This window comes from Neolamprologus brichardi, chromosome 1 (assembly GCF_056152115.1).
Source record: "Neolamprologus brichardi isolate AB-2024 chromosome 1, ASM5615211v1, whole genome shotgun sequence".
Lineage (NCBI taxonomy): Eukaryota > Metazoa > Chordata > Actinopteri > Cichliformes > Cichlidae > Neolamprologus > Neolamprologus brichardi.
In genome coordinates this window covers 3,778,746-3,793,083 of record NC_142104.1, presented here as the reverse complement: position 1 = coordinate 3,793,083, position 14,338 = coordinate 3,778,746, and the positions used below count along the sequence as shown (strand labels likewise).

The following is a 14,338-nucleotide window of genomic DNA, read 5'->3' as shown; positions in this document are numbered from 1 at the left end:
CAACTAAAAAGCTCTGGAGATGAAAATTAAAGCCAAAGCAAAAGTTTTTAGAACAAAAAAAAAAAAAAAACAAGCTGCAGTTCCCCTGATGGCCACCTGAGGTTGGCTCCTACAGTGAGTCCATCCTCATGCACTCTCATTTTAAAATATCCAACTTTAGAGGATTGAAAGGTATATCTGCAGCATGGGACCAAAACAGTTTTGGACATAGTTGACAGCTTCCTATTTTATAACACCTCTGAATGGGGTGATTTTCAACTGGAAGAGGTAGTTAGGGGTGTGGCCACCAGAGATGGGCAGTAACGCGTTACTTGTTGTTTACCGTTACTTGTAAAAACGGTAATTAGATTACCGTTACTTTCCCGTAGGAACGCTGCGTTACTGCGTTACTAAAACCGTGATTTTTTTGCGAGAATGTCTCATGACAGTGACGTAAGCGAGTGCGATGTTCGTGACAACAGCTGTGTGCAGAGCAACAATGGATCATATATCAAGTGCAGAGAGAGTATGAGCGTGCAGCGTTTAAAGCGTGGAAGTACTGACCTTACTTTGAGTTTGATTCCATAAAAAGTGACAAAAACATTAGTGTCCGTTGTGCGTGGGAAGAAAACTTCTTTTTACAGCGAAAAAAACCCCTAAACTTCCAAGCAAGCACCGAGTAGCTACGACGTAATGGGAAACTCACAGAGAAACTCGCGGATTCTTCCACTGACCGCTGCACACCTGCACCAGGGTAAACCTCCACCTACCCCACTCCTGCTTTACAGGTGAAAATAGAGCAACAGGACCGCTAGTCTTTGACTTTATTTATTTTCTGCTGTGTTTTACTTGCATCTATTTGAAAGACTGAGTGTAAACACACAAAAAATTATTTTATGTGCTGGAATGTGCAGAAAATAGGTTTAAATGTTAAACTAATTTCTTCCAGTCAGAGAATGTTGCAGATAATTAAATTTTTGCTTGATGCATAAAGTTAAAAGATTAAAACTAATAAAACAAGTTTTAAAAAGAGACTTTTCCATTTGATTACATTTTGTATGATGGATTATGCAGAAAAAGTAGAATTGGGCTGAAAGATCTATCGCTTTATCACCTATTCAGGTTGTAAATCATGTTTTTAAAAAGTAACTAAGTAATTAATTACTTTTGAAAATAAGTAATCAGTAAAGTAACGGGATTACTTTTTTTGGGGAAGTTATCAGCAATTAGTTACTGATTACTTTTTTCAAGTAACTTGACCAACACTGGTGGCCACATTGATTTATAGGTGTCCCAGCACAGGAAGCTGTAACTGATCAGCGTCGACTAGGCCTCATTCACTAATTCTAGTGATTGAACCAGAACTCTTCACTGTGTTTCAGCTATTGGTATTTTTTAGCATGTTTGCTAATATATTTTTGATGAGATTCTAGTATTTTATTTATCAGTTAATTCATCCTTTAACTAATTCGCCAGTATGTGTGTGTACACATTCCATCAGTTTATGAACGTAGCCTGCAACAGCCCTAAACACCATAAACTGATACAGCCATCCATATTAGCAAATTAGCTGTTCTCATGAGCTCAGTGAACCGTGATAGGCCACCTGTGCAACAAGTCCAGGTATGAAATTCCTCGCCACTAAATGCTCCGCAATCAACTGTTAGTGGCCACGAAGGCAATGTAAACTCACAGCGCAGGGTCAGGGGATGCTGAGGCACATAGTGCGCAGAGGTCACCAACTTTCTGCAGTCAGTCACTGCAGACCTCCAAACGCCATGTGGCTCAAGAGCAGTGCATAGAGAGCTTCATGGAATGGGTTTCCATGGCCAAACACCTGCATACATCAGCAAGCACAATGCAAAGCATCAGGCGCAGTGGTGCACATAAACCCCTATGGAGTAAGAATGGGATGTCACTCAGCCTGATATATACGTGTGAAGGCAGATGAGCGAATCATTTTTTTAATATAGTGTATAAAGTACACCTGTTATCTTTACCGCACGTCTGTGGCGACTTTGTGAGATAGTTTTGCTGAAATAAAACGAAACACAAGCCTGTCTGTCTTCTGCGGTTCTTTGTTAAAGGTAATCACAGCATTTTCTTTCTCTAGAAATATATGCGTCATCGCAGCTCGTCTGCCTGACATCCAACTCTTTCACGGCAGTAATAAACTAATCATGCTTCACTTCACCCCTAGCATTAGATGTATAGGAGCTATTACTGTAGCTTAAAGTAAGCTACATCTAGGCACCAGTTGAGCTCGCAGGTGACCACATGCCGCAGGGCTAAATGCAGCAGCGCAGGTTCAACTCTCCATCTAATGTTCAATTTATTACATAATAAAGGCCAAAAATTAACTAATACATGGAGAAGCTTAGCATCTCCTCTATCATCTATTGATACTTTGTAGGCGTTACTTTCTCTGAGTGATTGCTGGATAACCTTTTAAGCTATATCTATAATTTTGTCAGATGTCCGTTATAAAATCTGCATCGCTCGGACTGAGTTAGAGATTTGAGATCTGTTAATGCTGGCTGTGAACACAGCCCGAGGGCATTTTTATACAAAAAAGAACACCAGAGATGAAAAGTGTTTATACCAGCGAGTCAATAGCCAGCAATCCTATTGAATGGAGATATTTAATATCATACATCATCATAAATACGAGGCCAACAGATTATCATTGATGGTCTCCTCTAAAAAAAAAAAAAAAGGCCTAAGTTGTTCAAAGTTTGTTGCAGAGACAGATGTGTAGAGTGTGAAGAGCAGAGCTTGAAAGAAAATATCCAGGGTAGGTTTTCACCTCCACACAAGCAAGAGATGATTCAGGTTTCTCACATAATGCTACGGACTAGCCGCTGTCCAAAACCATCCTGGCCAATGACCATAACCCCCGTACCTTATTTAAAATGTTTAACTCTGTGGTTAACCCTTCCCCAGACATACCTTTAATTTATTCTCAGGCTCTTTGTGAGCGATTTCAAATTCACTTTTTAGCTAAGATCCCATCTCTTAAGTCCTCCCTTCCCCCTGTTTTATATCCTCTCCCCATTCCTGAGTGCATTTCAACTTTCCACCAGTTTGAGCCTGTGTCACTTTTGACTCTTAAGCGGCTAGTTGTTCAAACGAATAACACCAATACTGTGCTCGACATTCTTCCATCTCGCTTAGCTAAGGACTGTTTTGATGTAATCGGACCTAGTATCCTATTTCTTATGAACTTTTCCTTGCTCTCAGGCTGTGTTCCTCTGGCCTTTAAGCATGCTGTAGTCCACCCGATTCTTAAAAAAAGAAACTCTGACTGTTATGACCTTTCAAACTACAGACCGATCTCTAAGCTTTCGTTCTTGTCCAACATCCTGGAGAGACTAGTTCTCTCCCAGCTCCAGGCGTACGTGGACACGAACAATATTGCTGAGAAATTTCAATCTGCCTTTAAGCCATTGCATAGCACTGAAACAGCGTTGGTTGGAGTTCTTAATGATATTCTTGTAATCACTAATACTGGACACTCTATGGTCCTAGTTTTACTGGACCTCTCTTCGGCCTTTGATATGGTGGACCCTAACATTTTATTACTAAGACTTGAGCACACTGTGGGTATTAAAGGCACTGCCCTCGACTGGTTTAAATCATATCTCGCTGATAGATCCTTATCAGTTAACTTAGGCACCTTCTCCTCTTCCTCCGCTCCGGTCTGTTGTGGTGTGCCTCAAGGATCAGTTTTAGGCCCTATTCTCTTCCCATTTTATTTGCTCCCTCTAGGCGCAATCTTTGAAAAATACAACATCGCCTTCCACTGTTACGCCGACGACATACAGATCTATTTTGAACTTGCTGACGACCTTGCTGTGTCCCTGCACTACTTTCAAGAATGCATGCGGGAGGTCAAAGAATGGTTCCTGAGTAATTCTCTTGTTTTAAACGATAAGAAGACTGAGATTGTGGTGTTCAACAGTAAAATCCCTCGTGCCCAACTCGGTGCTGCCCTGGGTTCCTTTGCTAGCTCTTCCTGTGACTATGTCAGTAACTTGGGTGTACTGCTGGATAGCTCGCTCAAACTCAAGTGTCTGCTGTAGTGAGATCTAGCTTCCACCAACTGCGCCTTATCTCTAAGGCTAGGCATTATGTTCCGCATGAGGACCTGGAGAAGCTTATTCACGCTTTTGTGACCTCCAGGTTGGATTATTGTAACTCTTTGTACTACGGTCTTCCCTCTTCTCTTCTTCTTAGACTGCAAACAGTCCAAAATGCAGCAGCCCGCCTCTTGACTGGTACCAGGAAATTTTGCCCTATTACTCCTGTTCTAGCTAGCTTGCATTGGCTAATAAGTACCGTATTCAATTTAAAATATGACTCCTTACATTCAAAACTATTAATAAATTAGCACCAAGTTATCTTAGTGAACTTCTCAAACCACATACTCCTGCTAGAACACTCAGATCTGCCACTCAACTACTTCTGACCCAACCCAGATCTCGGCTAAAGTCTCGGGGTGACCGTGCGTTTGCTCCCGCTGCCCCGGTACTGTGGAATAACCTTCCTCTCGACCTCCGCGGATCTGATTCCATTGCACTGTTCAAATCACGACTAAAAACCCACTTATTCAATCTTGCCTTTCCCTCTAGTTAATATTTCTTTTATGATTTTATATCATGCACTTTTATGCTCATTTAATTTCTTGTTTGCTCTGTACCTGTTGCTTTCCTATGTATCAGTGACAGCTACCTGCTTGCATACTTAGTACTTGCTTTGGTCCTATTTCTATTATCCTCCTCTTCTCTATGTTACTTGTTAAGCACCTTGGCATACCCTTGGTTTTTAAGTGTGCTTTATAAATAAAGTTTTTTATTATTATTATGATGATTGTGAATGTTAGACTGTTGGTTTCAGAAAGTTAGAGAAACTGTTGGACATCAGCAGCAGAGACTGCTTATGCATTTTCATGTTCCCAGACAGTCTCCCTAAAAAACACTGAATGTTTTAATGCTGAGCCACAGACACGTTTTTAATGTAACCGAGCAGATTCGCTGCTCTGTGCGAACATAGACTCAGGCGCAGGCTTTGATTGCATTAACAGAAGGAAACAGTTCACATATGCATGCAGTGTGCGATGATGTCAGCCCACTTACTTGTGGGAACATTTCAGGGAGATGTTCTCCAGGCCTGTAAAGTGACCTGCATTTATTATGAATGAACACATCTGTCTGCTCCCCTTCACACACACATAAACAGAAAAAAAGCCCACGCGGGACCGCAAACTGTGTCCACACGGATTCCGATCAATTAACTCAAAGTGCCGCTTTGTGTCCCTGTGACAGAAGCTCACAAATTACCGCGAGCACGGCGGCGCTATACGCGGGCAAGATGCATTTCACATTTGCATGAGAAACAGAATAAGCACCTGGCTGGCCGTGCAGGCAACCAACAGAGGAAGTAAACGGATGCTTTGTTTGAGTCGCAGTCTCGTCTGTTCTGCACAAAGAGATGAGTCGTCCTGTGATTGGGATAGAGCTTCAGAACCAGACGTGTCTCTGGTGTCAGGTTATGATTCAGTAGTCCCTGTGGGAAGCTCCCACTCTTAAGAGATTTACAGAAAACCAAACGGTGCTTTGCAAGCCTTCTCTTAATACCTTCCATATGCACATAACAGTCCGCTTTCATGCAAACCAACCTGCAACTTTAGTCAAAGGAAGGCAATAAATTCATGAAATAAACATTTATCTCCAATTTGTTTTCATGGGTAAGTATAAAGATATTTCTAACAATGTTTCAAAAACATTACTCTTTGCATTTTTGTCTTTAATGCTTAGTTATGAATAAAATGCATTTGGACATTTTTGCAGTTTACAAGTAGCATCATGACAGATTTTAATGTGGGAACCTTTATTATTGACAGTATTACACTGAGGGGACTCTGAACACTGAAGTCTGTCAGACACAGACAGCTGGAGGCACCGTGGACAATTACTGGTTTCCATTATACTTCTTTGAAGTCCACCTGAGAGGCACATGTGATGATACAGTGCTTAACAAATTTATTAGACCACCACCCAATGTAAGGTCTGTGCCACAGCTGCCCTAAATTACCAGTACTGGTAACTGGGTCAGCTCAAAACAACACGGGCCTTAAACCTCCAACTGTTATGGTCCAAAGACTGGACATTTATAATGACTGCTGCAAAATGTTGGCTTCATGTATCAAATAATTTACAAGATTTTTTTTAAAAGGTTTTTGACCCACTTTAAGGTCTTCAACATCTGGCAATGTATCAACATCTCAAAAACTCAAAAAAAGCCCCCCCTCCTTGAGCTTGGTTCTGTCTGAGGTTTCTTCCTGTTAAAAGGGAGTTTTTCTTTCCCACTTTCACCAAGTAATGCTCATAGGCGGCTGTTTGAATGTTGTCCCGTATTGAGCCTCTGGCTACGTCCACACGTACCCGGGTATTTTTGAAAACACAGATTTTTCTATGCGTTTGCACCTTTCGTCCACACGTAAACGGCGTTTTCGGTCACTGAAAACTGAGATTTTTTTAAAAATCCGGCCAGGGTGGATATTTTTGAAAACTCTGTTTTTGCGTTTACGTGTGGACGAGAAAAACGGAGAAAACTCAGAAAACGCAGCGTCAAAGATGTGCGCATTTTTTGACGTCACACTGTGCGCCACGTTATTGTTTCGGTGAAATGAATTTCTACAATACTGTTATTGTTAATTGTTCTCTCTGCAGTGTTTAAATGCTTACATATACACACACAGTTACTGTCCCTCCACACATACGACTCTGTTCTGCTTCTATGCCCCAGCTTTGTTTACTTTTTCCCACCGAGGCTTCTAGACTTCTGATTGGCCAACATTTCTGCACGGTTAGGAATATATCGCCACCTGCTACTTTGGCATGTTCCTAGCAGCGTTTTCCTTCATTTCTGCCTTTACGTGTGGACGGGATTATTTTTTAAAACGAAAACGGAAAATCTCCGTTTTCAAAAATACCCGTGTACGTGTGGACGTAGCCTCTGTATTAAGGTCTTTAACCTTGAGTATAAAGGACCTTGAAGGGACTGCTGTTGTCCCATCACTGTCCCGAATCTAATAGTGAAATTTAGATCACCTGGACTACAGCGAGCTCGCCCTGTGATCACTGAATAGATTCATTCTTGAGTCCAGATGCCAGATTTGCAGAGATTTCATCAGTGTGTTCAACATATTTTACCTTCATTTGTTTTTCTCCTCTGCTATGTCAAAAATGTATAATTACACACATAATGGCCTCGTTAATGTCACCAATTACTGCAATAATAGAATTTCCTACAAGTATCCTGTAGCTAACCACAAGCAGATGCTAACATCCAGTAATGAACACTCAAAGGTTACTTAGAAACAATGAGCTTGTTACAAGAACAACTTCAGAGCAATTTTCATGCAAAATATTAACCTGCAGTGTTTTAACTTCATATGTAAAAGTAGATTACAAAACCACAAAACACCAAAACAAACCACTCCAAAAAAAATATAATGTTCTTGCGTCAGTTGCTGTACAAAAACAAATGATTCATACTGCATCACTTAATGATGCAAAGACAACTTATGGCAGCAGCACTGATTCACACTTTGCCCCAGTTTTAGTACTAATGCAGACATCTTTTCTGCCATGTCACCCAGTTTGAAATCTGCTATGTATATCTCAGCCAGAACCAGAGTGCTGCTGACGCTCTAAAGGAGGGCAATTAGAAATGACATCACATTTGGCAGAGCACAATGTTCTGTTGCTGTACAACAATGAACAAACCCTGAAAGGCCTGAAACAACCGCGATGATTCAGGATCTCATGTGGTTCACATAACAGCCCTGAAAATTCATCCCATGAAGCGCGTGGAAAAGCAATCATCCCATTTTAGGATGATTGCTTTTATGACGTGTTTGAAGACCATTTTAGGAAGGAAACTGGACGAGAGGATGTCCCTGGCACTGATGTCGAAGCTACATTAGATAAGCGCAAAACGTGTGTGGAAACTTTTGGCTTAACGGTCACACCATGTGACACGTTTCCATCAGTTAATATCCACATCTGTGATGTGGTTAATGAATCGTGCACATGGATGTCAAATCCTCAGATAACTTTGTTAGACAAGTGCCAAATACATCAATCCAGGCAGCTTTACTGCTTTTTAACAAAAGCTTTATAAAATTTAAACAGCGCCACATTTTTCCAACTTTTCCAGCTCCTACTGACACAAACTCACTGGCACTACTTTAAGATAAGCTGTCACTAAGACATACAGCCACCCAGAGGCTAATTCTTATTGAGACATCTGCAATTCCCTATCTCTATAAAAAGTTCGGACATTGTATAAAACAGATGAAAACATAAAGAGGTGATCTGCAGAGCCTTTAAATTCCCACGCTCAACTTGAATCTGATTCCAGCAGCACATTTCAAAGAAGCAATGTTTACCACAGGGTTGCATCACCTCTTATTTTTAAAACTCTCGGTAAGTGTCTGGGAACTCAAACCAGAGGCTGAAAGTGAACTTCTTTCCTGCAGTTGCTAATAAACAGTATAAAAGATGGATGTAGTTTCCAGTGCAGCAAGGTCTAAACCCGTATTTTTTTTCAACGACCAGCAGGGGGCGACGATTGTAGCTGCAAAAAACAAATCTATGAGACAGGGTCCCTCAGTCCCCTCCTGCTGGGACCTCAGTAAACATTTCCCTGATTACTTTCTGCATAATGCATAAAACAGGAAGTGTATTCTGTAAATCACAGTCATTCTTTAGAAAGCATTTGCTCTTTCATTAATGGCTTGTTTCTTCTTCCCACTTCCACAGTGTCGGGTCTGTGACCGTAAACAGTCTTTACCTTTATGTTGGAAAACCACAGGTCGTTCTCATGTAGCGTCGCCACGTAGATGCAGCAAAGCAGGCCAAGACCAACAGAGACAGACCAACCAACTGAAGTCCAGATTATAGCTCCCCATGACCAATCACCTGCAAGAACATTGACATGTTAGTTTTCACTGTAGGGTAAAATGTAACGTGAAACAGTAACACTTTTCTTTTTTTACTGATGGCTGGATTTCATTTAGCTGCTTCAGCTTCAGGGTCATGTTGCTGTGCATGTTGGCCGATTCAGCTGCGTACAACCTTCTCAGAGAGCGTGTGTACCTGCTCCAGACACTTCACCGGGAAAGGCGAGAGGTTCAGTATTGTAAAATATGTTGAAAACAGCACACATTTTCAGACAGTCTCTTCTAAAAGGCACTTGTGGCGTTCTATTCAGACACCCGCGTGACAAAAATGAGTCAAGTATGAAAATAAAAAGAAGCTACAGCCCCTTTGCCACCTCTGCACAGCTGGCCAACCACTGTGTGAAGTGGGTGTGAATGCTAGATAGTTATAGAAACAGCTCTCTCTAATGTGACTTCAGAAAGGTGTGCAGGGAGTTGTTTCCTGTTTGACCCTCCAACATGCACTTCATGACTGCAGCTTACTGGGAAACTTGACTAGCACAGAGCTACTTTTAGTCTTTTAAAGGTTTTAATAACACCCACTGTGACGAGTGAAAATACGTGCTGTGTGTTCCTCATGCAGTTTCTGCAGAAACTGACTTTTTGCACAACATTGTAAATGTTTTGAATTGTCATAAAAGTGCACATCGTGATGCATGTAAGTGCGACACCTGCTAGTTTTCATTCAGTGGACACTTGTGAAATGAAGGTTACAAATATAATATGACACCAGAGTCATTTAAATGTTGAAATGAAGAAAAAAGCTTATCAAGCTTCAGTCTCCTTTAGGGATGAGACACAAGAAAACATGACTGTGCCTGCATAAATACAACAAAGGTGTACGATTGTAGGCTTGAACCAGCAGAGTGATTTATGAAGGCGTCAATAAGAAAAAACTCACACTGAGCAGACATGCAGTGGGTCAAAGTCGAGGCCAGATATTGACCACCATCTCCCAGGAGATGGCTCTGACCCAAAAAAAAGGCCTGCAGCAAAGAGCTTGGTTTCCAGCCAGTCTCCGCCCCCTTCCATCGCCACCTAATCTGCACAGGTACGGGTACTCAATCAAGAACTTGCATTTGAGAACCGGCCCACATGAGAAGCTAACATTTTGGGTGGCTTTAAAGTGTCCTTGAGCAAGACACTGAACGTCAAATTGCCTCCACTGATGTGTGAGTGTGAGACAGGTAACAAATAAATCACAATAAAGTCCTGTGTGAATGTGCACTGCAGGCTACGTGTGAGCAGAAAAGAGTGATCTAATTATCAGCCCAGGCATTCATGTGTTGTTTACGTGCATATTTGATGGCCGCAGCTGCAAATAATGATTTCAGCGTTTTTCATTTGACACAAAAGCATCGCACACATAACAATGTCTCTTCTTTGAATGCAGAAATGCACAAAAGGTGTAAGATATCAGGCTTTAACCAGCAGAGCAATTTATGAAAACATCAGTAAAGCCACACTGAGAACACCTGTAGCAGGTTAAAGTCAGGGTCAGATCCTGAACGCTATCCCTGGAGCTCGAGCTGAAAACCCCGCAGCAGGTGCTTGGCTTTTAGCCAGTCACAACCCGATGTGACTTTCTACCCAGTGCAACACCAGTGCCCGATCTGGAAATACTTCTACTCATTTCCACCACAAAAAAAAGTTTTAAACATGCCTGGATTCCACTGACGCAGTGCCAGCACTGCTGCAAAGCCAGTTCTGCTTTGGTGCCTTGAGAATCAGCTTTAAAGTCAACAGATTTGAGAACCAAACACTACAGGTGAAAACTGGGGATGCTTCATGTGGGAACAAAATAACAGCAGACTGCAAATCAAACCCACTGACAAGTCCTCAACTACTTTGGCAGAGGTAAAAAGCCTGGCTGCCAAAAAGCTGGCACCAGAACAGCACCAAGAACTTCACCGGTGATTTGGTGACCAAGTAATGATCGGCTCAAACCTGCTGAAATGTGTGGTAGAACTGGCGCTTGCAGCTTGTTGGTGGGAAACATCTATGTGTGGCTCGCAAAGCCTGAGATGGGAGTGCGGGGTGTCTCACTCACCATGCAGGATCTTCTCCGGATGGTGTTCAGAGCAACAGTTGTGCTGCTGGGACTGAAGCTCTGCAGCAGGAGAGGGCTCCTTCCCCTTGCTGCCCTTCCTCTGACGCAGGGTTGTCATGTTGAAATGCTGCCAGCAGAGCGCACACACAGGGGGAGGGGGTCTGATTATCCACACTGATACGCATGTACACACAGGCAAAGAGCAAACATGTGCCCTAACATTACTGCGCTCAGAGCCAAAGCAAACAGGTCTTTCATTCAGTTCACGATGGATGGATGGATGGATGGATGGATGGGGGGTGGACAGGCCCGCTTACAGCATTTCCTGGTCACGCTGACGCCAGAATAACGTGCAAATAAATAAATAAATAAATGAGATCAGCCTATCGACAACAGATTATCAGAGAGCTCTATTCATTCTACCGTTTTTAAACCGGACCAAATGTCGCGCCAAACATAACCGCAGATGCGCTCCAGCAGAGGATCATGAGGGATGTGGGGCGAACAGGGAGCCACATAAGACGGTAAAGTAGATGAGGCGGGTTTGAACCGCCACTGGGAAGCACGGACACGCAACCACAGCCTCGTTATGGTGAATGTGCGTTTCACAACACAGAGGCGCGCTCCCGCGGTGGACGAAGGACTTTGTTTCTGCCTTGACATCAACAAAAGACGAAATCGAGTCGAGCCAACGGAACATTTAGCGAAGCCTCACCCTCCTCCACAGCAGCGGCTGGCAGGATGCTCCGACAGCTCTCTCTCCCCCCTCTCTCTTTCTCTACGTCTCTCTACCTCCCTCGCTCTTTCATTTTTCTCTCATTCTTTTTTTCACCTGCTGTTAAAATTCAGCGGTCAGCCTCGTACCGCACGGGGTTTAACGGAGGGGACAGCACCGGAACACGAGAGGACCCGCCTTCAAAATAAAAGCGTGAGGTGAGGGGGGAGGTAGGCGTTTCGGAGATTAACTAAATAATTACAAAACTAAAAAAAAACGAAAATTAAAAAAATAAATATGGAACAAGGGCCGCCTAAGTTAGTGAATATTTTTACTAAAGAAAAACAAAAATCACTAAAATTATTCGGAGACAGTTTTTACAAACTAAGTGTAAAAGATTTGCAGACAGTCCATACACTCAAAAATGCCATCCATCCATCTTCATCCGCTTTATCCGGGGCCGGGTCGCGGGGGCAGCAGCCTAAGCAAAGAGGCCCAGACCTCCCTCTCCCCAGCCACCTCCTCCAGCTCATCCGGGGGAACACCAAGGCGTTCCCAGGCCAGCCGAGAGATATAATCTCTCCAGCGTGTCCTGGGTCTGCCCCGGGGCCTCCTCCCGGTGGGACATGCCTGGAACACCTCACCCATGCTCATTTTAATTTAATTTAATTTAATTTAATTTAATTTAATTACAAGTTTTTGGTGTAATTTTGCTACATAAGTAAAATGAAAAATGTCAACTTTAATGCAATTTTATTAAATAAAATTGGTATATATTCAGTTAATCCCAAGCACAATTTCCTTAAAAAAAATTAGCATAAATAATTATTTGATTTTATCAGTTTCATTTTACTCTGAATTACTGCTTCGTGTTCAATAAGAAGGAAAATCACTCATCTTAATGGCACCGAGTCTGTAGTTTGTTTGGCTGCCCTAATAATATAATTTCAAAGTTATTGTTGATGTTCTACTGTTTCTTATGAGATAATGATCCTAGGAGCTCAAATGAAGAACGTATTTGAATGAATGAACGCATGAATTCCTTGACTGAATTTTACTGCTGTTTTTTCTGTATTTTGTTCTGTTTCTCTCTGAATTTTCCAGTCTTTTCTTCTCACAAATTCGTGAGATATTTTTGCATTAAATTTGACAATGACAATTTGACAAATGCTCTCTTCACTATTTGTTACTTGAGTGGTTGTTCAGCCAAAAACAACCTGAACAAAGAAAAATATATCTTGAATTATTTTACAATAACTGTTTGTGTTTTACTGTATTATGCTGTTTTACTGTGTTAATGTGAGGAGGTGTGGTGAGCTTTATGTGCATGAACAACACAAATCCAGTATTACTAAGGTTTGGATAAAAAGAAACACCTTTCTCTGCCTATAGGGTGTCGTGCAAAAACAAGGTTATAGTCTTTAGCCTGAGAGGCTTTGACACTTTGACAGCACTGCTTCTGCAGGTTGATCTGTAACATCTCCACATAGCAGTAGCCCAATAGTCCAGAGGTTTCCACAGTATTTTGGACTCTATTGGTTGGATGCTTCTTTTCTCCACCAGCAGAAGCTGGAGAACCTTGTTGTTGTTTTAGTTGGAACCTATATCTACCAAACATTTAGGGTTATGCAAATGATTCTCATCCATGACAGGTGTTGACTGGTTGGCAGATTCTTCTTCATCCTGCTGGAGACTTTGACATTTTCCTGTCATATTGAAGGTTTTCCTTTGCCTTTCTCATGCACTCATGCACAGTTGCTACCGCTCTAATTATAGTGATGCTCCCAAATGCGTGCCACATTACCCAACCCGGTGGTTCTGTGGAATTATAATGAAGGCTGCTGCATCTGTTGGTCCTCAGGAGGTATTTGATTTCCTTCCTACCTCTCATATTTGAGAAGCATATTTGCCACCTGGGGATGCCTCCCTAAGGAGGGAGTCACAGGTTCCCCGGAGGGAGAAAAGTGTGAATGTGTGATGGCATTCAGGGCACTCTTCAGACTGAGGATGATAGGATTGAGAGTACCATCATATTTCTCGCACGAAGTCAGGTGTGACACTGAACAGGCTGGAGTTTCTTTCAGGAAAATGAGAAAAGTTCTGAGAGGAAGACACTTTAAGATCCCTGTTCAAATCACGCTGAGGCATGTACACTAACCAGTGCTCTGTGTAAGAGATTAGAGGAGTCTGAGATATGGGTGTACAGAGAGATACTTTAGATACCTTGTAGAGCCAAAGTTTTGTGTCATATGAGCAAAAAGACATTAATTCTCACTTCATCAAGAGAAGGAGGCTAGAATATTTTGCTTATATGATGCAAAACAACAAATACCGTCTACTGCACGTTATACCCAAAGAGACGACTGATGAGAGAAAAATGTCCTGACTCAAGAACTTTCACCAGCGGTTTAGACTAAACACACTGATATTGTTCAGAAACACTACAGATAATAAAGTTCACGGTGATTTGCTAGTTTGACAGAGATTAATGAGAAATCTGTCAGACTCAAGAGGAATGGATTTGAGATTAACATTTAAGGGCAGAAGGTTGAATCTGATGCTGAAAAATGTGTTTTTTTAAAGAATG

General features: G+C 42.0%; 1 protein-coding gene across 3 annotated transcripts in view; it reads right to left on the bottom strand.

Annotated features, from left to right (window-relative positions):
• dpy19l3 (dpy-19 like C-mannosyltransferase 3) overlaps positions 1-11,941 on the bottom strand; it is an 85,723-nt gene extending 73,782 nt beyond the window's left edge. The window contains exons 1-3 of one of the 3 annotated variants that reach the window (XM_087841762.1): positions 11,460-11,941; positions 11,037-11,163; positions 8,839-8,966 (exon numbers count right to left, since the gene is read on the bottom strand). In XM_087841762.1, the coding sequence (XP_087697888.1) occupies positions 8,839-8,966; positions 11,037-11,163; positions 11,460-11,699 (495 nt within the window). In that variant the 5' untranslated portion in view covers positions 11,700-11,941. Of the gene's footprint in view, positions 1-8,838; positions 8,967-11,036; positions 11,164-11,353; positions 11,373-11,459 lie in introns of those variants that run through there. The other 2 variants (XM_006779691.3, XM_035906364.2) reach the window with 2 other exon arrangements.
• Between the last annotated feature and the right edge of the window lie 2,397 nt (positions 11,942-14,338).